A 23,282-nucleotide genomic window follows, 5' to 3' on the forward strand; every position below is an offset into this window, starting at 1 on the left:
GGCTTGAGTCTTAAGCTAGCAGACACTCCCGTTTCTCGGAACCGGACGCAGCTTAAATTTTTTTTGCGGTATTAAATTGCCAATAAATGTAGTATCAATTATCCAAGTCGTTCGGAAGTCGTAGGTCGTGTTTTCACGAAGTGTCTGCTGGCTTGAGTCTTAAGCTAGCAGACACTCCCGTTTCTCGGAACCGGACGCAGCTAAAATTTTTTTTGCGGTATTAAATTGCCAGTAAATGTAATATCAATTAGCCAAGTCATTCGGAAGCTGTAGGTCATGTTTTCACGAAGTGTCTGCTGGCTTGGGTCTTAAGCTAGCAGACACTCCCGTTTCTCGGAACCGGACGCAGCTGTACATTTTTTTTTGCGGTATTAAATTGCCAATAAATGTAATATCAATTATCCAAGTCGTTCGGAAGTCGTAGGTCGTGTTTTCACGAAGTCTCTGCTGGGTTGAGTCTTAAGCTAGCCGACACTCCCGTTTCTCGGAACCGGACGCAGCTTTACATTTTTTTTGCGGTATTAAATTGCCAATAAATGTAATATCAATTATCCAAGTCGTTCGGAAGTCGTAGGTCGTGTTTTAACGAATTGTCTGCTGGATTGAGTCTTAAGCTAGCAGACACTCCCATTTTTCGGAACCGGACGCAGCTGTACATTTTTTTTTGCGGTATTAAATTGCCAATAAATGTAATATCAATTATCCAAGTCGTTCGGAAGTCGTAGGTCGTGTTTTCACGAAGTCTCTGCTGGGTTGAGTCTTAAGCTAGCCGACACTCCCGTTTCTCGGAACCGGACGCAGCTTTAAATTTTTTTTGCGGTATTAAATTGCCAATAAATGTAATATCAATTATCCAAGTCGTTCGGAAGCTGTAGGTCGTGTTTTCACGAAGTGTCTGCTGGCTTGAGTCTTAAGCTAGCAGACACTCCCGTTTCTCGGAACCGGACGCAGCTTTAAATTTTTTTTTGTGGTATTAAATTGCCAATAAATGTAATATCAATTATCCAAGTCGTTCGGAAGTCGTAGGTCGTATTTTCACAAAGTGTCTGCTGGCTTGAGTCTTAAGCTAGCAGACACTCCCGTTTCTCGGAAGCGGACGCAGCTTTAAATTTTTTTTGTGGTATTAAATTGCCAATAAATGTAATATCAATTATCCAAGTCATTCGGAAGCTGTAGGTCGTGTTTTCACGAAGTGTCTGCTGGCTTGAGTCTTAAGCTAGCAGACACTCCCGTTTTTCGGAACCGGACGCAGCTTTAAATTTTTTTTGCGGTATTAAATTGCCAATAAATGTAATATCAATTATCCAAGTCGTTCGGAAGTCGTAGGTCGTGTTTTCACGAAGTCTCTGCTGGGTTGAGTCTTAAGCTAGCCGACACTCCCGTTTCTCGGAACCGGACGCAGCTTTACATTTTTTTTGCGGTATTAAATTGCCAATAAATGTAATATCAATTATCCAAGTCGTTCGGAAGCTGTAGGTCGTGTTTTCACGAAGTGTCTGCTGGCTTGAGTCTTAAGCTAGCAGACACTCCCGTTTCGCGGAACCGGACGCAGCTTAAAATTTTTTTTTGCGGTATTAAATTGCCAATAAATGTAATATCAATTATCCAAGTCGTTCGGAAGTCGTAGGTCGTGTTTTCACGAAGTCTCTGCTGGGTTGAGTCTTAAGCTAGCCGACACTCCCGTTTCTCGGAACCGGACGCAGCTTTAAATTTTTTTTGCGGTATTAAATTGCCAATAAATGTAATATCAATTATCCAAGTCGTTCGGAAGCTGTAGGTCGTGTTTTCACGAAGTGTCTGCTGGCTTGAGTCTTAAGCTAGCCGACACTCCCGTTTCTCGGAACTGGACGCAGCTTTAAATTTTTTTTGCGGTATTAAATTGCCAATAAATGTAATATCAATTATCCAAGTCGTTCGGAAGCTGTAGGTCGTGTTTTCACGAAGTGTCTGCTGGCTTGAGTCTTAAGCTAGCCGACACTCCCTTTTCTCGGAACCGGACGCAGCTTTAAATTTTTTTTGCGGTATTAAATTGCCAATAAATGTAATATCAATTATCCAAGTCGTTCGGAAGCTGTAGGTCGTGTTTTCACGAAGTGTCTGCTGGCTTGAGTCTTAAGCTAGCAGACACTCCCGTTTCTCGGAACCGGACGCAGCTTTAAATTTTTTTTTGTTGTATTAAATTGCCAATAAATGTAATATCAATTATCCAAGTCGTTCGGAAGTCGTAGGTCGTGTTTTCACGAAGTGTCTGCTGGCTTGAGTCTTAAGCTAACAGACACTCCCGTTTCTCGGAAGCGGACGCAGCTTTAAATTTTTTTTGTGGTATTAAATTGCCAATAAATGTAATATCAATTATCCAAGTTGATCGGAAGTCGTAGGTCGTGTTTTCACGAAGTGTCTGCTGGCTTGAGTCTTAAGCTAGCAGACACTCCCGTTTCTCGGAATCGGACGCAGCTTTAATTTTTTTTGCGGTATTAAATTGCCAATAAATGTAATATCAATTATCCAAGTCGTTCGGAGGTCGTAGGTGGTGTTTTCACGAAGTGTCTGCTGGCTTGATTCTTAAGCTAGCAGACACTCCCGTTTCTCGGAACCGGACGCAGCTTTAAATTTTTTTTTTCGGTATTAAATTGCCAATAAATGTAATATCAATTATCCAAGTCGTTCGGAAGCTGTAGGTCGTGTTTTCACGAAGTGTCTGCTGGCTTGAGTCTTAAGCTAGCAGACACTCCCGTTTCTCGGAACCGGACGCAGCTTTAATTTTTTTTTGCGGTATTAAATTGCCAATAAATGTAGTATCAATTATCCAAGTCGTTCGGAAGTCGTAGGTCGTTTTTTCACGAAGTGTCTGCTGGCTTGAGTCTTAAGCTAGCAGACACTCCCGTTTCTCGGAACCGGACGCAGCTTAAATTTTTTTTGCGGTATTAAATTGCCAATAAATGTAGTATCAATTATCCAAGTCGTTCGGAAGTCGTAGGTCGTGTTTTCACGAAGTGTCTGCTGGCTTGAGTCTTAAGCTAGCAGACACTCCCGTTTCTCGGAACCGGACGCAGCTAAAATTTTTTTTGCGGTATTAAATTGCCAGTAAATGTAATATCAATTAGCCAAGTCATTCGGAAGCTGTAGGTCATGTTTTCACGAAGTGTCTGCTGGCTTGGGTCTTAAGCTAGCAGACACTCCCGTTTCTCGGAACCGGACGCAGCTGTACATTTTTTTTTGCGGTATTAAATTGCCAATAAATGTAATATCAATTATCCAAGTCGTTCGGAAGTCGTAGGTCGTGTTTTCACGAAGTCTCTGCTGGGTTGAGTCTTAAGCTAGCCGACACTCCCGTTTCTCGGAACCGGACGCAGCTTTACATTTTTTTTGCGGTATTAAATTGCCAATAAATGTAATATCAATTATCCAAGTCGTTCGGAAGTCGTAGGTCGTGTTTTAACGAATTGTCTGCTGGATTGAGTCTTAAGCTAGCAGACACTCCCATTTTTCGGAACCGGACGCAGCTGTACATTTTTTTTTGCGGTATTAAATTGCCAATAAATGTAATATCAATTATCCAAGTCGTTCGGAAGTCGTAGGTCGTGTTTTCACGAAGTCTCTGCTGGGTTGAGTCTTAAGCTAGCCGACACTCCCGTTTCTCGGAACCGGACGCAGCTTTAAATTTTTTTTGCGGTATTAAATTGCCAATAAATGTAATATCAATTATCCAAGTCGTTCGGAAGCTGTAGGTCGTGTTTTCACGAAGTGTCTGCTGGCTTGAGTCTTAAGCTAGCAGACACTCCCGTTTCTCGGAACCGGACGCAGCTTTAAATTTTTTTTTGTGGTATTAAATTGCCAATAAATGTAATATCAATTATCCAAGTCGTTCGGAAGTCGTAGGTCGTATTTTCACAAAGTGTCTGCTGGCTTGAGTCTTAAGCTAGCAGACACTCCCGTTTCTCGGAAGCGGACGCAGCTTTAAATTTTTTTTGTGGTATTAAATTGCCAATAAATGTAATATCAATTATCCAAGTCATTCGGAAGCTGTAGGTCGTGTTTTCACGAAGTGTCTGCTGGCTTGAGTCTTAAGCTAGCAGACACTCCCGTTTTTCGGAACCGGACGCAGCTTTAAATTTTTTTTGCGGTATTAAATTGCCAATAAATGTAATATCAATTATCCAAGTCGATCGGAAGTCGTAGGTCGTGTTTTCACGAAGTGTCTGCTGGCTTGAGTCTTAAGCTAGCAGACACTCCCGTTTCGCGGAACCGGACGCAGCTTAAAATTTTTTTTTGCGGTATTAAATTGCCAATAAATGTAATATCAATTATCCAAGTCGTTCGGAAGCTGTAGGTCGTGTTTTCACGAAGTGTCTGCTGGCTTGAGTCTTAAGCTAGCAGACACTCCCGTTTCGCGGAACCGGACGCAGCTTTAAATTTTTTTTTGCGGTATTAAATTGCCAATAAATGAGGTATAAATTATTTAATATATAATATTGTTGTTTGCTATAATGTGTCTGCCACCTTAATAGGACCATTGTAATTTGTCTTTTTAAGTCATTCACATCTTTGGCCTGATATAAAACTGAATTGTTTATTTTATAGCCAGCTATCCCATTTCTATAATAGTCAATTATGGTTTTACTATCTAGATTGATAGGCTTTCCTATCTCTATAATGGAATAAAAATATTTCAAAAATGATTCATTATCATTTTTGCGACGAAGACAACTTCGCTTCATATTCATCTATAAGAGCTTTTTTCACCGAGTGCCAATCTCGTAAGCCACTAAGACCCCTAATATCCAATTAACGTCAAGTGAGTCTGCATCTGAAAAAGACGATGCACTATCTTAAATATCTTTCAGGGTTAAAGTTAATTACAAACAATATATATTTTACAAAATTAATTACGATATAAGTTGAAAAGTATTTTCAATTAAAATTTTTTCCCACTGGCTTGAATAATTACCTAAGAATAATGGGGGAATCACCAGGTGAAGTAAATACTTAGAAAAAGACAAAACATGTACGCTATGTGAAACGGTGCGGGTGTAGTTTCAACGGTGAAAGGAGGGTTAAAATTTTACCCTTATTGAAAAAATAGGAGTAGAAAAATAAATGGACATTTAAAAACTTGATTTTCAGCTTAGCAGTGCCACCTTACGCCAGTTCAAAAGTGCACACTAAGGCCCAGTTTAAGTTTTAATTACTGTTAGCTTTAAAACAAAATTTTAAATTCATGTAAACTGAGCGCAACTTCAACTCAGCTTAACCTTCCACTCAAAACCCAGACATAACAGAGGGAGTTCTTGTCCATATATACGTAGCGGACGTATATATTATTGAGCTAAACTTTACTGCCTTTCCGGGCGCTAGAATGGGTTTCGGATTCGACTACTGATGTCGTAATGACAAAAAGTTTAACATACCCTCTTGGAGGTGGATGTATTTATCGCTAAAAATCTTTACAACTTTCCGGCAGACTTATTGATTTTTAGGATGTAAGAAATTTTTCCTTCTAATAAGTAATACAAACTTTATCTTGGATGAATCTTCTACCAAAAACAGTTAAAAACAAAATATTTTTACAATTTTATCAAAATTAATGGGGGATGAACAGCAGCCGCCGCAATCGAGCATATACCAGAATATGCTAGCATTAATGTATTGCAAATGACACTAAATATGTTAAAATTACTCTTATTTTAGGGAGCTGGTTTTTAACACCAACGGACACAACAGTAACAATGTTTATAATTTTAAGGTTACTAAATAAAGGCACAACAACAGAAACATTAAGCAAGCTACATAAATACATTAATCATCATTTACCCATATACATACAAGGCAACAAAGATATAACTCACATAAAGATGTAGTCATCGGTGAAAGTAGTACTCACATATACACGCGCATATGGCTATGCGAGAGGCTATAAAAGTGTATCTGTAGTTTATAGCTGGTAGCGTATAGCTGGTAACCAAGTAGAAAATTCTAGCAGAAGAAACGTCTAGATATTTGGGCACAGAGTATAAAAGCAGCGAAGCTGAGTAATCTGAAATCAGTTTGATTTAAGCACGCTATCAGTTGCGAAGTACTTTCAAAGTAGACTAATAAAGACCATTTTGTAATACAGAATATTGGAGTGTTTTATTCATCAGTTTAGCGAGACGAACGTAAGCAGAAGGTTGCAAATATGCGGTATTTCACTAAATTCGTTAGAATTGGTGTCAGAAGAGGAATTGTTGAATAAATTCTGAAGATTTCGAATACAACTTGGATATGGCAAAGTTAAGTGAATTAAGGATCCAGCAACTGAAAAAGGAGTTGGAGAACCGTGGATTGAATACGACCGGCAATAAGATCGAACTTCAAGCACGGCTACGAGAGGTATTGGAGTTGGAAGGAATTAATGTGGACGAGTATGTCTTTTATCCTGATGTGGAAGAGCCAGTGACTAAAATGGAGGAGAAGATAGAGACTCTGAATCCATTGGCAAGTGTTGACACTAACGCGATACTAGCAGTGTCGGAGCAAATATCAACCGAAATGTCATCTCAACTGGAATCGCAGGAGAACCGTATAACATCCAAGATGGAAGAACATAAGACACGTATTGCAGAAATGTCGTCAGAAATGTCATCTCAACTGGAAGAACAGAAAACGTATATGTTATCACAGATGTAATCCCAAGAGACACGAATAACATCCAAGATTGATGCACAGGAGACGCGTATTTCCGAAATGTCACATATATCATCTCAGATCTCCACACAACTAGAAGAGCAGGAAGTCCGTATATCTAAACTGGAAGCGAGTATGGAAGAAAAACAGGATAAAATAGAGGCAGAGATGGATGCTTTGAAAGATAGGATCCAGGAATTACAATTGAACCGCCCAATCACTTTAACGTCTAATCCTAAGGTAAAAACTCCATCCTTTGACGGTTTTGTTCCTTTCCAGGTACTCAAGCTTCACTATGAGAAGACGTCAGCAGTGAACAACTGGAATGCGGAAGATAAAGTTGCTAAAGTTCGTGGCACTGAAAGATCCTGCAGCGGAAATCTTACAGACTATTCCAGAGTACGAACGGAACATCTTTGAAGCGTTGATGGCTGCTGTAGAACGGCGATACGGAATCGAGTATAGGAGACAGATATACCAAATGGAGTTACTGAACCGCTTCCAGAGGCCTGGTGAAACATTGCAAGAGTTTGCGTCGGATGTTGAAAGGCTGGCACATTTAGCGAATGCGGACGCACCCGTGGATATACCGAAAGGGTAAAAATCCAGAGCTTTATTAATGGAATAAGGGATATGGAAACGAAGCGAGCGACATACATAAATAAATGTAAGGCGCCATAACCTCCGAAGAGATCTAAGGCCGAGCTTCTCTTCCAATTTGCGTCGTGCTCCTATTGATTTTCCCTACAAATCAGCCGGACGGGGCCTACATGTTTTATGCCGACTCCGAACGGCATCTGCAAGGCAGATGAGTTTTCACTGAGAGCTTTTCATGGCAGAAATACACCCGGAGTGCTTGCCAAACACTGCCGAGGGGCGACCCCGCTTAGAAAATTTTCTTCTAATTGAAAAACCTTATTTCTAAAATTGTGATGTTGCTTTGCCCGGGGTGTGAACCCAGGGCATACGGTGTGGTAGGCGGAGCACGCTACCATCACACCACCGTGGCCGCCAACGAGCGACATACGCAAACCCAAAATCTACATTCACAGAAACGGTATCACATGCTCTGATTCAGGAGACAGCATCGCTTCTGTGTAAGCCAGCGTTCAAAGCACGCCGTGTGGAGGTAGAAAGGCCAGACTGGGTGAACACAATATTGGAGGCACTGAATGGATCGCAAAACCGGAGAGAAAGAGTTATCAAATGCGGGAAGCCAGGTCACATTGCACGTCATTGCGATCTTGATCCTAGTGGTTTCAACAGCATGGGTAGTCTTAAGAACAAAGCTGGAGGAGATGAGCAAGAGCGAGTCAGATGTAAAGATCGAGAACTTGCCCCAGCTATTGAATGTCCTGTGATATCTGCGTGACAAATTGGAAGGAAATCAAGCAGTCTTACTGTCAAAGGAAAGGTGAATGGCGAAGAACGTGTACTGAATGTAGATACGGGCGCATATCATTCCTTAATCCGATCTGACTTGTTCAACAGGAGAGTAAAACCGTTACCTGGAGCAAGGTTGCGTACGGTCACTGGCGAGTATAACCAAGTCCAAGGAGAAGTGGTATGTGAGGTCTTAATTGGCAAAGTCACGATTCTACACAAACTCGTTGTGGCGGAGATTCTTGATGAAGTCATATTGGGAGTGGATTTCTTAGTTGACCATGACATCAGGATCGACATGCAAAGAAGGAATATGCGCTATAAGAACTAGGATATACCACTTAACTTCAGTTTGGAGAAAGGGTTCAGCAGTAAGCGAGTGCTGGTGGAGGCGATTCGACAAACACCACGAAAGTCAAAGGCAGTAGATCGGGCAACGGTTGATGGAACGAATGGGCCAAACAAAATAAAATCAAAAATACCTGCGAGAGAAACACTGGCATTTACAAACTCTAATGGACGCACTAAAACAAAGGAGATAATTTCCCAGAAAGAATGCAAGGGTGGTTTCAATCCAGCGCGCACTACTGTTGTGAAACGTCAAGACGATACTGATGATGCAAAGTCAATCCGTCAAGATCAAGCTCTGCGAAGTAGTTCATTGGCCAAAGAACAGAGTGTGAGGGAACGGTCCAGGATAATGAGTAGTAGGATGAAACACAAGTACGACAAGAACTATAATTCGGAAGGTTTGCTATACAAACCTCACCGGCGAAAAGGTGTTCTATCCAAATTTTGGTACAGTTGGGAAGGCCCGTACAAAGTTGTGAAGAGGATCAGTGATACCATCTACCGCATACAAACCATTGTGCGAGCACGAAATAGAAGGGTGGTTCATTTGGAAAGGCTGGCAGCGTGTAGACCCGAAAATTTGTTTGATCGGGACGATCAGACTTGGGTGGAGGGCAGTGTGACGAATATTACCATATCTAAGGCTATTAAATAAAGGCACAACAACAGAAACATTAAGCAATCTACATAAACACATTAATCATCATTTACCCACATACATACAATGCAACGAAGAGATAACTCACATACAGATGTAGTCATCGGCGGAAGTAGTACTCACAAATACACGCGCATATGGCTATGCGAGAGGCTATAAACGTGTATCTGTAGCAGAGCTGTAAAAAGATTAAATCAATTGAGTGTGCATTCTCTCAGCATTCTTTTAAAAATTTGTGATTTTTTGGTTGCATATTATAAATCTCCATTCCTGAATGGCTTAAAATACTTTAATTCAAAGATAAAGTGTGTGTGTTATTGAATGGTAATATATAATTCAATATAGAGTGTGAATGTAGGAACCATTCCCAATCTTTAATGAGTGTAAACTTGAAATGAATGCACACTTTTTTCCATTCAGTACTAAATACTTTTTCTCCAAAGTTATTTTTTTGTATACTTTCATTGCCATCAGATATGTTAAATCAATTTAGTAGTTGGGTGCAAAAAAGGCGTAAAATTGGTCAATAGGAAAAATTCCCCTTCTAATTATTCAAGTAGTTTTATTTAAGAATTCATGAGCATAACACCGGCTTATAGTTATTGAATATCAAGATATAGCCGAATTTGGCTGAAACTTCGCAAAGACAATATATCGATTTCTTGCTATATGTAAAAATGTTACTACTTATTTTGCTATTGTTTTAAAATGGATTTTGTAAATGAACACATTGTGCATCCAAATAGAGTAAATTGTGGATATTTTTTTGTCGATAATATAACAAAAACAGATACTTGAGTTTAAGTAATTTAAATTTAAATCCATCAAAGTACATATGTCTATCCGTGATTTCGTTGGAGCTTCCTAATTCCAAGAATTTCGATAAATATATGTCTAAATCCATGGCATCGTCCTACAGCGATTCAGGTTTTTTCTATTCACCTGAGTCACCTTCCCAGTTTTCCTTCATATGTGCCACAAAAAAAATGTTTCATTGGGAGAAACTCTTCAGAGGTTATTGCTTTCCCTCCCCACGAAGAGATTGACTGGCTCCATCGGACTACAGTTTTTTGATGTTTTTTTTTTGACAGTATTTGACGGAATATAAATATAGGACCCGAGTGATTGATAAGGACCATTAGTCTCTCTGCCTATTTGCATGGCATTTGTAGGTTGAATTCTATCTTACTTGAGCAGATTTGTATTCAAAGTTATTTTCTTTGCTATCAAAAAAGCTACAGCTACCTATATAGCCTACTTTAAATGACTGTAATTACAAACTATTGTGCTTTATATATTGGTTTCCGATCGGTTTGATTGATTTTCATATATTTTTGATAAGCTTTTCCGATCTATTCTGAACTAGTGCAAATAAAACAATTTATTTCACTTTACAGCTCGACGTTTCGCCAAATTTCCTTGGCTTCTTCTGGAGCAATTCTGTATTTATTAACAATAAAAACACAAAAACAACAACATTAATTTGAAATTATCACAATTACACATATTAACATTTAACATTGATTTATAAGTTTTTCAAATTTTCACTTACATTCGAATTACGGCATTAAATTAAAGAAATAAACCATAATTTACAAGAACAAAGGTTAAAAAATATAGAAGATTAAAAATATAAAATAAAAAAATAAAACGATACCATCTACTGTGGTACACTTGTCATACTAAAAGTAAAATGTTATAAACATAATATGTAAGTGGCAGCGATACCATCTGTGTCCTCTTTATTATTCATAGTCTTTTCCCTATTTTGCAAAATTCGTAGGCTTTCCAAGGTGTATCGTTTTTTCTCTCTAGCTTCTTTGTCTATTATTTTCGTGTTTTCGAAGTCAGCGACATGGTTGTGTGTTATTACGTGTTGTGAGAGAGCTGTATTTTGTTTTTGTTTCCTAATATCAGCTTCATGTTCGGCTAATCGTGTACCCAAAGCGCGCTTAGTTGTTCCTATATAAACTTTGTTGCATTTTTCTTCGTTATTCCCTTTGCATTCTATTTTGTTGTTCTCTCTTTATAGGGGTTTTTGTTTTTGTAAAGCATCTTGATAATGTGTGGTTGGATTTGTAAGCTATTTTGATGTTCTGTTGTTTAATTACGTCTTGTGTTAAATTTTTTGTTAGCCTGGGAATATGAGTGACACTGTGATATTGTTTTGTTTCATTGTTTGTTGTTGTTGCTAGTGATTGGTTTTGTTGAATTTGATTTAATTTTTGTTCTATAAGGTCAGATATAAGGTAGTCAGGATAATTATTTCTTTTAAGCGTCATTTGTATTTTCTTTATGTTGTCGTCATGAAATTGCTGATGGCTTATAGTCAAGATTTTGTGTATGAGGTTTTTGGCGGTGTTAATTTTATATTTTCGTGGTTGTGATGAAAAAAAGTTTATTAGGCGCCCAGACGCTGTTGACTTAGAGTACCAGTCTAATATTAAGTTATTGTTTGTTTTATGTATGCGGGCATCTAGAAAAGGTATGCTGTTGTTTTTTTCCATTTCCATCTTGAATTGTAGTCTGTTATGGTATTGGTTCAGCGTTTTAAGTATGATATTTGCATCATCTCTTTGGATAATGGCAAATATGTCGTCCACATACTTTACAATGAACTTAATGCCATTCTGCTGCTTTTTGAGCTTTGTGTTTAGAAGAATATTTTTCTTAGAAAATAGAGAAAAATAGTATATTGCTATTGCAATTTGCAAACTCACAAACACAGTATAGATACGGTATTTGACCATAAACCGCTAGGAAGAATATATGAAGGAACTTAAGAGCTTTTATAATATATAACTTTCAATTGTTTAATCAACAATTGAGGACGTTCAAATGTAGATTAGTACTTTTTCATGCAAGCCTTTTATATGGCACATTGGCAACACTTATTTAGAACGATGACAATTTTCGGAACAGGGATGTTGAAATCTTTGTCATTTGCTTTTTTTATTATTCAATTTTAGGAAAATTTCAATAAGAATGCTTTACCAGTAAACTTCTTTGTGCTTTTTTACCATTTAGATATCGAAAAACGGACAATAATTAAAATTTTGTGTAGATATTTTGAAGTGGCTTTAAGAATGCAACCATGTGACATTTGAGCGGGGTTTGGGCATGTGCGACATTTTTCATAACTGATTGGTACTAGAAAAGTGTGTGCACACTCAGCAAAGGCTGCATTCATTTGAATGCTTATTCTGTGTTGAAAAATATTTGCGTTTCATTCAATTACTTCATTCTTTCTTCGAATGAGTACAGTAGTGCATTCTTTTTTTCCACTACTGAATGAAGAATGGTTTAACTTTTAAGCCACATTCCTTAACAAAGAATGAATGAATGAAGAGCAAGCATTCTTAAATCAATGATTTAAAATTTCAAATGAATACACAGTTTTACAGCTCTGGTAAGCAGAAGGTTGCAAATAGGCGGAATTTCACTAAACTCGTTACAATATATTAGGTATAATACGAAAGTTTTGGTGCTATTGTAGTATGAATGACAAAAACAATTCTAGAAAGTTTTGGGTAGCTGCCTAAGGGAAAACATTTGGTTTGATTCCTATCACAGTTTGTTTTTACAAAAAACTGTTCAGATTTTTTTTGGGACAAAATTAAACATATTTTGTGGAAACGTCAGCAATATGATCGTAATGTTAACTTATAAAAGCCAATACTGAAAATACCCAAATGATAAATCTCTGTAATTAAATTCAGTAAGGAAGCATCGACATTCAGCTAATACGTTTATGTGAAAAAGAACTAAAAGTGGCATATTTTACTCGTGAAAAATGTAAAAAAACAACACTTTTTCGGGGACAATATTGTGAGAATTTTCAGATAACAGAACAAAGAAGAATTTAGAGCAAGAAAATTGACGGCTTACATCACCTGGTTATTCCACCATGGAATCACCCTTTAGAATATTTAGGAACATATTTAGGAACATTATATAGGTACGCTTAAACTTTATGTGAACTTAAACTGTATCTACACTTTTGAAATTGCTGCGCAGAAAATTGCTACTCCTAAATTTCATTATGCATTATACTCAGATTCAACTGAAATATGTGTCTATGTATCACCTCTTAAAATGGTGCGTGTCCACAATTTAACGTATCTGATTCAGCTATACATATGTTATACACTATGGCCATCAGAGGATTGCGTCTCCGCTTTTCGGTACAACCGAACCACTTCCACTAGAAGGGACTCCTAAACATTATGTAAGTGAGGATAAACGTTTTTTACCCGCAAATGCAAATGTTTATACGTGTAAAAAAATACGGCTATTGTCTTATTGTTTATACATGAGTATTTTCATTGCATAGTCACAATACCGATTTTCTTTGTCAGCTCATTCATACCCTTTTTCAAAATGCCATCGCTTACGATATTGATCTCCACCAACTTTTCTTCGTATCTGTGCCCGTTATATGTTCAATATGTTTTCTGCTTTCTTCTCCCTTTTCGGTACACGTTCTGCGTTCTACTTTTTAATTTTATGTTTTCTGCTGCTTTACATCGTTAGTGATAGTCTTCCTCAATTTGGTGCAAACCCATTTTTACTTTGATAAAAGTATGAATTGTTATCGGTTTGTTTACTTTCAATGGTGGTATTTCACGCAGATATTCAACATACATAATTAATTTCAGTTTACAAACAAATCCAACGGTTAGATTGAAATTCCAAGCTTCTATTTTTGATTAGCAGATGAATTTAAAAAAAATGTTTTTCTTTTAATTTATTGCCTTTTGTTTTGCTCAATGTCTATTTATGAGAGATTTACACACACACATTTTCTAAATTTTTCCGAAAATATTCTATGCACACCCTAGGTATATTTATGACGAGATCGTTTTTTTTTTAAACCGATTATACATATCGTTAGCTTAATGTGAAAATGTGCTAAGTCCCTTTTTCTTTTAAATTTTATTTTAATGCAGTTTTAAAACTGAATTAAAATACATCGATCACAAAAAAAAATATTTTAATTTTTCATTTTTACGTGCTGTGGGCAATGATGTGTAAATGTGCTAAGTCGTCAGCTGTTAAAAAGAATGTGCTAAGTCAACCTGTTAATAATATCAATCTGAATTACTAGTCATTTCTTTGTGCGCGCATTTTATTTATTTATTTAATTCATTCAGTCTAAAATTACATGCTTTGTTGTTGTTGTTGTATTAACGGTAAAGACACTCCCCGAAGGCTTTGTGGAGTGCTATCGATTTTGCACTATTAAGTTACTAGCCCGACCATCCCGGGAACGATTTATATGACATTAAACCTTCTAGGCCATCCCGCCCTCCCCACCCCCTAGTTCCATGAGGAACTTGGGGTCGCCAGAGCCTCGGCTTTCAATGAAACAGGAATCGCCACTGTTAGGAGAGGTTGACAATTGCGTTGGAGATGCTATATATAGCGCTGGCAACCCCTTGAAATTGGATTCACCCAATTGAGACATGCCTTTGGTGTTTGATAAATGCGTTGCGCTGACCATAATTTACTTAAATTCTTACATGTCGATAACTACATGCTTTCTTGCAGACTAGTTAAAAATAGAAAACAATTCAAGCTTAAACTTATATAAGCTGTTATTAAAATAAATGACACTACTGAATCGCTAGATGTATAGTCCTTGTTATAGGCTCATTGATAGCATAATTCGTTTTATGAGTTATTTCGATAAATAATCTATTATGCCGAAGAATATATGGAATGAACAAATTAGATAAATCAGAGCAATTCGTGCTAAAGTTTATTACATTATAGGCAAGCATGAGTGAGATAAAAGTTCTTCTGTCATGCAAAGCCTGAAGACCAAGCAATTTGGGACTGCTGGTATATGATGGGAGGCTGTCTGACCAGTGAAGCATACGCAAAGCAATTTTTTAAACATTTTTTGAACTTTCTCAATTTTAGAGTTAGATTCATAGAAATGATTCCATATTATTGAGCAATATTCAAGACCACTTCTGTCCAAGGATATATAAAGTGCCTTCAACGTCATAGGGTCCTTAAAGTCACTGGTGTAACGCCTACTGAACTCAACCATTGCAACAAATTTTTAAACAACGATGTCAATGTCACTTGAAAAAGAGAGTTTGGAGTCAAAAATTATACCCAAGTCTTTACTCTCTTGACAACGATTAAGAGTTTTAGCATTTAGTTTGTAGATAAAGTATGTGGCAGTTGTCTTTATGGAATAAGACACAACACAGCATTTGTTTGAATTTAAAAATAAATTATTGTCTGCGCACCATTCGGCAAAATAGTCCAGATCATAACGGTTAGAAATAGTTTTACAAATAAATAGTATTTTTTGTGAAATATATAGTTTTAGTGTTATATGTCAATCATTAAAGGGGAGGAATGATGGGGAAACATATTGAGTAAAAAGTGCTAAGTCAGGAGAAAAAATTTGTTTTGAATGCAGAAATTGTGCTGCCATAAAATAGCTGCTGGGTTAGCATACATGATTTTTGTTTATCTTTTTGAAAGCTTCTACACTCAAAAGTATTGCAATTAAGGTATCCTTATTCACAGTTTGGAAAAAAAGGTTATTTCAAAAATTATTCATTTTTTCGTCTCCTGTAAAATTCCTAAAAAGTGACTTAGCACATTTTCACATTAAGCTAACGATACGTGTGTATAAATAATAAAAATAAAAAAATAAATGTAAGGCGCGATAACCTCCGAAGAGATCTAAGGCCGAGCTTCTCTTCCAATTTGCGTCGTGCTCCTCTTGATTTTTCCCTACAAATTGGCCGGACGGGACCTACATGTTTTATGCCGACTCCGAACGGCATCTGCAAGGCAGATGAGTTTTCACTGAGAGCTTTTCATGGCAGAAATACAATCGGAGCGCTTGCCAGACACTGCCGAGGGGCGACCCCGCTTAGAAAAATTTTCTTCTAATTGAAAAATCTTATTTCTAAAATTTTGATGTTGCTTTGCCCGGGAGTTGAACCCAGGGCATACGGTGTGATAGGCGGAGCACGCTACCATCACACCACGGTGGCCGCAGTATGTGTGTGTATAAATAGATACGTAAAATATTGCTGCGGTTGAGCCTCCGAAGATGTAGTTACATTTGGTTTAAATGAACTTTTTTCAAATTTTATTATTAAGAATAAACTGTTTGGCGACCTCTCATGATTAATAAATGTATTTATATTTGTTTTTCCGGCTCGAGGTCAATTGAAATAAAATAAAAACACAAGTCTTCTTGAAAAAATCAGATATATTTCGATTACTCAGCGGTAACCGTCCTCAGGGATATAAACTGCCAAATTTATATAAACAAATAACATTCTATAAACAAAAATATTGATAAAACACAAGTAATAATAAATTAAATACGTTGCTCTGAAGCCACAAAGCTTTGTTTTAGGCTCATCAACCACTTAAATCCAATCCAAGTCTGGTCTCATCCATCACCGACAACAAAACCTATAAATAAACTTATATATATAATATATATGGGTATTATTTTCTAATTACAAAGCATCATACCATCATTCAAAGCCGAACATTTGGCAAATTTTAATGATTTTGTTGAATAAACAATTAATTTTTTGAGAATTGTCTCAACAACAAAAAGTCAACACAAAAAAGGATTGGAGCATGGTTCAACTATATGGTTGGCTCATCTGTACAATAACAAAATATGAGCCGTTTATTTTGAAAGTGGCATAAGTCATTTCCAACTCATGGTCTTAAATGCATTGTTATTTTTGAACGAATGCATATATAGATCGTTCTACAATTATAAAATAATAATAAGAATTGCATCTTTTGGATATTGGACTCTAAAAAACTGGAGGCGAGGAGAGATACAAACAAATTACCACTGAACCTAAACGACATGAAATGACTTATGCCACTTTCAAAATAAACGGCTCATATGTCTGTTCAAATTGTCAAAATCTGTGTATTGGTGTTGGTGCGAATGGTATGGAATGGAAACATAAAACTTAGCAGTTTTTTATGTGTAAGAAAATGTTGCCAATGTGTTGATTTCATTTTGAGTGTGCCATCTCCTTTTGGCAATCCCATCGACAATGCAATCAAATAAATAAAATCAGCTGATGAGATATAATTGAGCCATGGATTAGAGAAACAAAATAATGCCGTTGCATACTTTTCCAGAAAAATTAATTTGTATGGTTTTTACTAAAAATTTTCTTCTGAATGAAAAAGTAGTTTCGCAAAGAGGTAAAATGAGCTTCAGAGTGGAAGTTCAAGATGGCGGAGTAAAAAGAGAAGCTGCCAACGTCTGTCCTCTGTAGTAACTGCATAATGGTAGCAGCATAATTATGATAAGAAAACATTTTAATTTAGATGTATAAGATTTTTGAATACAAAAAGAAAAACTTTTAAACAGCAATGTATCGGCGCTCTGATGTTTGTGAGTGTACACATCCTGTAGTAGCAATATATAAGAATTACATACATACATATATGGCTACAACGAAATTTGCAATACATGGCAATGACTTTTAAGGAATAATTCAGTTGCAGAACACGAATAGGTTTCGATTGCGTTTTATCGTTGTGTCATCGGAAAGAGGTTTCTTAAATTATTGAAGAGGCAACCATGTGCCAAATTTCAACCGATTATATATCAAATATTAAGCTAGTCAAAGAGGTACCACTGCACTAAATTTCATGCAAATTGGTTGTAGAATAGAATTCAAACGAATTGATTTGAATTGCATGAATGCACACTCTGATTGCGAATTACATATGTTTTGTAGTGCATCAAAATTATGTACTTTTATGAAATGCACAATCAGTGGTTTGAATATCGGTCATTAGATCTCTCCAACAAATGTGACATAAACCCACACAAAGCCAAAACATTTGAATCGAATTTTACGTTTTCATGATTAATACCTATATGACACTATTTTATTTTCGTGTATTTTATCTTCAATTTTTTGTCGCACTCCCTCCTAATACGGCTTCAGTACTGGTGTAAGTGTGTAAGCTAAGTATATTCCAAAAAACAAAGAAAATATAAGAAAAATACAATCTAGTTTGTTAAAAACAAAGGAGCCAGTTTGTATTTCGATAGGTTGTTTTGACATTCGGTTGTTTTATCTTAATTTTTTTCTGGCAAATAAAAATTTTGTTTTTAACTTTCCAATTTGCTGGCCCGAGGTCTATGTTTTTTTTTTTTTTTGTAAAAACTAATAAAACACAAGTTTTTTCGTTCTGCCTATATATTTCGAATTACCGTCGGTAATCGTCTTACTTAGTAATATACTCAACGTTAAGCAGTACAAACGTGTAAATAAATTTTGTCCTGAAGACGATTACCGACGGTAATTCGAAATATATTGGCAGAACGAAAAAACTTGTGTTTTATTAGTTTTTGCAAAAAAAAAAACATAGACCTCGAGCCAGCAAATTGGAAAGTTAAGAAGAAAACTTCGATAAATCAGTATTTTTAATTTTGTTTTTAGTTTGAAAATTTTGTGCATAAATACACAACTAAAATGAACTTTCGTGTGAAATAAGTCACCAAGCAGAGCCCGAAATAATGTTACTGTGTTAATTGCATTGTGTTTGTTGTGAAAAATGTTAATGAAATAATAAAATTCAAATCATAAACAATAGTTGACAATATTGGTCTCTCTTTCCCTTGTTGGAAATTGTTTTTGTAATTCGACTTTCCGATAAAGTTTCGTCAGTTTTTTGAGCTTGGAATCCAAGCAAAAATAAAGTAGTGTCATATAGGTGTAACAAAGAAAAGGGCAATTCTCTCAGTCACAAAAATTAAATTTTTTTTTAATTTCAGTTTTCAACAAATTTGTCAAATTTATAAATTTACTATTCAAATACATGTATATGGGGTTGAGTATAAAAAATGTAGAAACCGTAGAAAATTTTTCACAAATGTATTTTGTTGTTGCGTTTAGAAAACTGTCAAAAGTAAAATGGAAAACTTACTAAGTTTTCTATGGATTCTAGACAAAGATAATACCCCTAACGTAAAATCCAGTGTATTATTCACATACACATCCATATGTATGGATGTATATACCCTATAGGAAATATTTATAGTTCCGACTTTCTGTTGCATTAGTCTTCTAGATACACTTATCTCTTTTGCCTTCCAAAAACAAATTTCAGGAAAATGCACTTAAACAAATCATAACACATAAAAAAGAAAAGTAGAATTGTACAACAGAAATTTTGGACAGCACCTTTTAATTTCCTGAAGGGCATGTATTCTTAATATACAAGCATTCAATGGGAAAATTTTCTAATTCGGCTTATGTAATGTCTTAGAATCCCGCAAATTGAATAGCTACAATGGAAATAAAAAAGAATAGTAAAAAGGGATAATCCGAAATCCTTAAAGATCACCGATACCAGGACGGTATTTTCACAAATCCATTGTGTATGCTTGTGATCTATAAATGTAGGTAAAAGGTGTTGCTTATTGTCCTCATATTTGATAATGACGAATGACAAGGTTAATGCTGGCGCGACCATTGTCATTAATAAAAATGCACCTCTTATTAGCTTGCATTAATTGCCTTGCAAACATGACCTTTACCTATCTTACTTGTACCCATAAGTATGTTTATACGCAGTTTAGGGTGACCCTTAATGCTAAAGCGGATAACTTTTTGGAGTCCCGTAGTATGGTCTGAAGGTTCCAGTTCCAAAGCCGCACATTTTAGAAGTATAGTCATATAATGCGAAAAATCTAGTCTTAAACCCATATAAATTCAATTTAAATTATTAATTATCATATAATTTGTATGAACACAAAATCACTCGCACCGCGTTTATTTCAATAATTATAATCGTTTTCATTTATAAAAGTCATAATAATAGCGATTTCAGCATTATTAAAAACAAGCACAAGAAAAACGAAAAAACACAAATCATAGCGCTATTTCGTTAAAAAGCTTGAAGTTTTTAGCGGCAACAAGTTTACGATACCTGTAGGCTATTTAAGTTTTACGCCAATTTTAGTAATTTTGGATTATAAAAGTACTTCAGCACTACGTGCATTTTTCGGATTTCGTCCAAGTTTTTAATAATCCAAAGTAATTTTTTTCATCCAATAAACCAATAAAAAATGGCAAGTTTTAATTAATTGGTTGAGTCTTTGATCGATCTCGAGTCAGACTTTCGTGAACTCGAAAACCCAATCAATCCGTCATCGAAACCCAAAGGAAGGAGGCTAAAGAGCTGTGGAACAAAATAAAGCGCAGCTATAGTGAGTTTCAGACGTCAGATGCTGCAACATCTTCCAAAGATGCTAGTGCAATGCAGAAAAAGTATAAGTTAGCGTACACGACTTATATGAAGTGCATAGAGTTGATAAGTGATCTAGCTACATAGCAAAAAGATAAGGCTTCTGCAAAATCAAGCGACGACTCGGTCAGGGAACGCAATTTTAGGCTTCCGCCTTGTGATACCGAAGTGTTTAAGGGTGATTATTTGTCATGGCAAACATTCCATGACTTATTCACGGCCATTTACATAACGAAACAAGGGCTCGCGTCAGTAGAAAAATTATGCCATTTAATAAAAAAATGGGGGCGAGCAAGAGAAATAGTGAGCATAGAGGACATGAAGGTTTTGAAACAGCGTGGAAAAACCTGACCGATCGTTTCGAAAATAAACGAATTCTAGTTAATAGCCAACTGAAGATCCTCTTCAACCTCCCTCCCGTAGGAACTGAATCTGGAAGTGCAATCAAACAGCATCAACGGGGAATAAGTAATTGCATTTCGGCACTCCAGATTTATAAAGTTGATATTTCAAATTGGGATGTGATCATAACGTACCTCTGCTCCACGAACCATCCGGAAGCAACGCTTTCGTTGTGGGACCAATCGGTTCAAGATAAAACCGAGATCCCAAAGTGGAGTGACGGGGAAAAGTTTCTAACGATTCGGTTCCATACTTTGGAAACTGTTTTTGATTTGCGAAACTCACAGCCGACCAAATCTCAACCCTTCAAATCACATAACGAGAGGAACAGCAAAAAATGGAATACTTTTCAGGCAAGCGTATCAAATGCGAAATGCAAACTCTGCAGTCGTGACGCTCACCACATTCGATCCTGCTCACGCTTCCTAAAGATGACTCCGTCTGATCGCAGTAAGCATGTGAGAAGGAACAATCTGTGTCTGAGCTGTTTGTCTTCCGGACATGGTGTGGCGAAATGCAACAGCGCCTACAACTGTTGAACTTGCCTCGCGCGCATCACACTCTCCTGCATTTGAATCCAGTCCAGACAACCTTCTCGTCCAAACAGGACTCTTCGAGTTCAACGCCGAGTGGAACCGGAACAACTTCCAAACGGACCACTTCTGAACATAGTCGCACTCAGGCCAACAGTGACTCTGCGAGTCAAGTCCAATTGTGTTTTTCGAACACACATAAAGGGATCCTACTGGGAACAGCTCAAATCCACCTGCGATATAGTGATACCTTATACACGGCCCGGATCCGAGTGTTAATTTAATACGAAACGGCTTTGCCGACGTATCGGGCTTCCAGCCGAAAAAGTGAACGCTACAGTGTCAGGTATCAACAACACGGTGTCTGCTCATACCACCCTAGCTTGCCTTATCCATATAGGCTCACACCTTGACACCACGGTATCCATCAGCACTACGGCTTTAGTCCTCTCATTTGATAAGAGTAACTTTGTTAATCTTAAGTTTGTAAAACATGAACTTCGACAATTTGCAAAGTTTCGCTTTCTACCAGCCTTTTCTACTTGTTCGGTCATGCGCTACTCTCTCCTTTTAATCTCAGACAATCTTATTGGGACATCTACGGTACACGGGATGCGTCCTTTCTAGTTAGCTCATCCGCTTTTTCAATTCCCAATATTCTCCGTGCCACCGTGGTGTGATGGTACCGTGCTCTGCCCTTCCACACCGTATGCCCTTGGTTACCACCCCGGGCAAAGCAACATCAAAATTTTAGAAATAAGGTTTTTCAATTAGAAGAAACGTTTTCTAAGCGGGGTCGCCCCTCGGCAGTGTTTGGCAAGCGCTCCGAGTGTATTTCTGCCATGAAAAGCTCTCAGGGAAAACTCATCTGCCTCGCAGATGCCGTTCGGAGTCGGCATAAAACATGTAGGTCCCGTCCGGCCAATTTGTAGGGAAAATCAAGAGGAGCACGACGCAAATTGGAAAAGAAGCTCGGCTTGAGATCTCTTCGGAGGTTATCGCGCCTTACATTTTTTTTTAAATTTAATTTTCTCATATGCCCAGGCACCCAATAATATATGTAGGTGTTTACTTCTCCCTATCCTGATTCGTTCCAGAGATTGCTTACACTAAAACACTTTAAGATGTTGTGTTGTGGCAGTATTCCACCTCAATTGTTGCTCTAAGAGCCCACAGGTATGGAATAATGTAATCTGTTCGTCCAGTATTTGGTGACGCTATACTACAATGGCCGTGAGGTTTGTGCTCAAGCTGTCCCGAGGCATTGATTCTCGTTGCAGTTATTAATAATCTATAATCTTCTACACTAGGTCTACAGGTGGACTATTCAAAATGGTATATCGTCGACGTCGCGGTAGGCCATCTTATGCGAATGAAAGAAGATGCTTCAGCTCGAAAGGTATTGTCAATCAACCCTCCGTCAGTCGCAAGCGATCTAGGAGGCACATATGAACCGTTTTTGTTATAATTACTAATTGGACTTTTGATAAAATGTTTATATGTATTGCTTATTCACATCCCTAAATATCATCTCTGTATTTACAAGATGATCGACCTTAACATCAATTTGAAAAAAAAAACTTCAAACGTGTAGAAAGAAAATCTATTTTAAATTTGATTAGGGATTCAAAAACAAATTCTTTTTAGTTAAGATTTTAGCTTGCATATTAATAATAAGTAAATATAATTTTATTTTAATTTCAGTGGGTTTGCCTATACTAGGCTTTTATCTGTGGGGTTCTGCTTATCAACGCGGATTTTTCTGTGATGACGAGTCACTGAAGCACCCATTTAAAGAATCAACTATCCGCAACTGGATGTTATACATTATAGGACTGGTTTTACCGATTGGAGTGGTAAGCTTTATTTTTAAGCCTATTAAAATACAGTAGCAGCTCGATAATCCGTTCCAATGTTGCCAAAGTATTAATGGGATTATGTTGTCGTGGGAATTACTCTTTGTAATCTATATATGTGTGTAAAGAAGGATGTATGTTTGTATGTAGCAT

At 37.0% G+C, this 23,282-nt stretch overlaps 1 protein-coding gene across 6 annotated transcripts in view; it reads left to right on the forward strand.

Annotated features, from left to right (window-relative positions):
* The window catches only part of LOC137244472 (putative phosphatidate phosphatase), a 230,563-nt gene that overhangs the window by 66,655 nt on the left and 140,626 nt on the right, over positions 1-23,282 (forward strand). For all 6 annotated transcript variants that reach the window (XR_010951026.1, XR_010951027.1, XM_067773496.1 and 3 more), the window contains exon 3: positions 22,978-23,129. Coding sequence is in view for 4 of the 6 variants with exons in the window: in XM_067773496.1 (XP_067629597.1) it covers positions 22,978-23,129 (152 nt within the window). In the remaining 2 variants the exon portion in view is untranslated. The remainder of the gene's footprint in view (positions 1-22,977; positions 23,130-23,282) is intronic.

The sequence above is a fragment of the Eurosta solidaginis genome, chromosome 3 (genome assembly GCF_040869045.1).
Source record: "Eurosta solidaginis isolate ZX-2024a chromosome 3, ASM4086904v1, whole genome shotgun sequence".
NCBI lineage: Eukaryota > Metazoa > Arthropoda > Insecta > Diptera > Tephritidae > Eurosta > Eurosta solidaginis.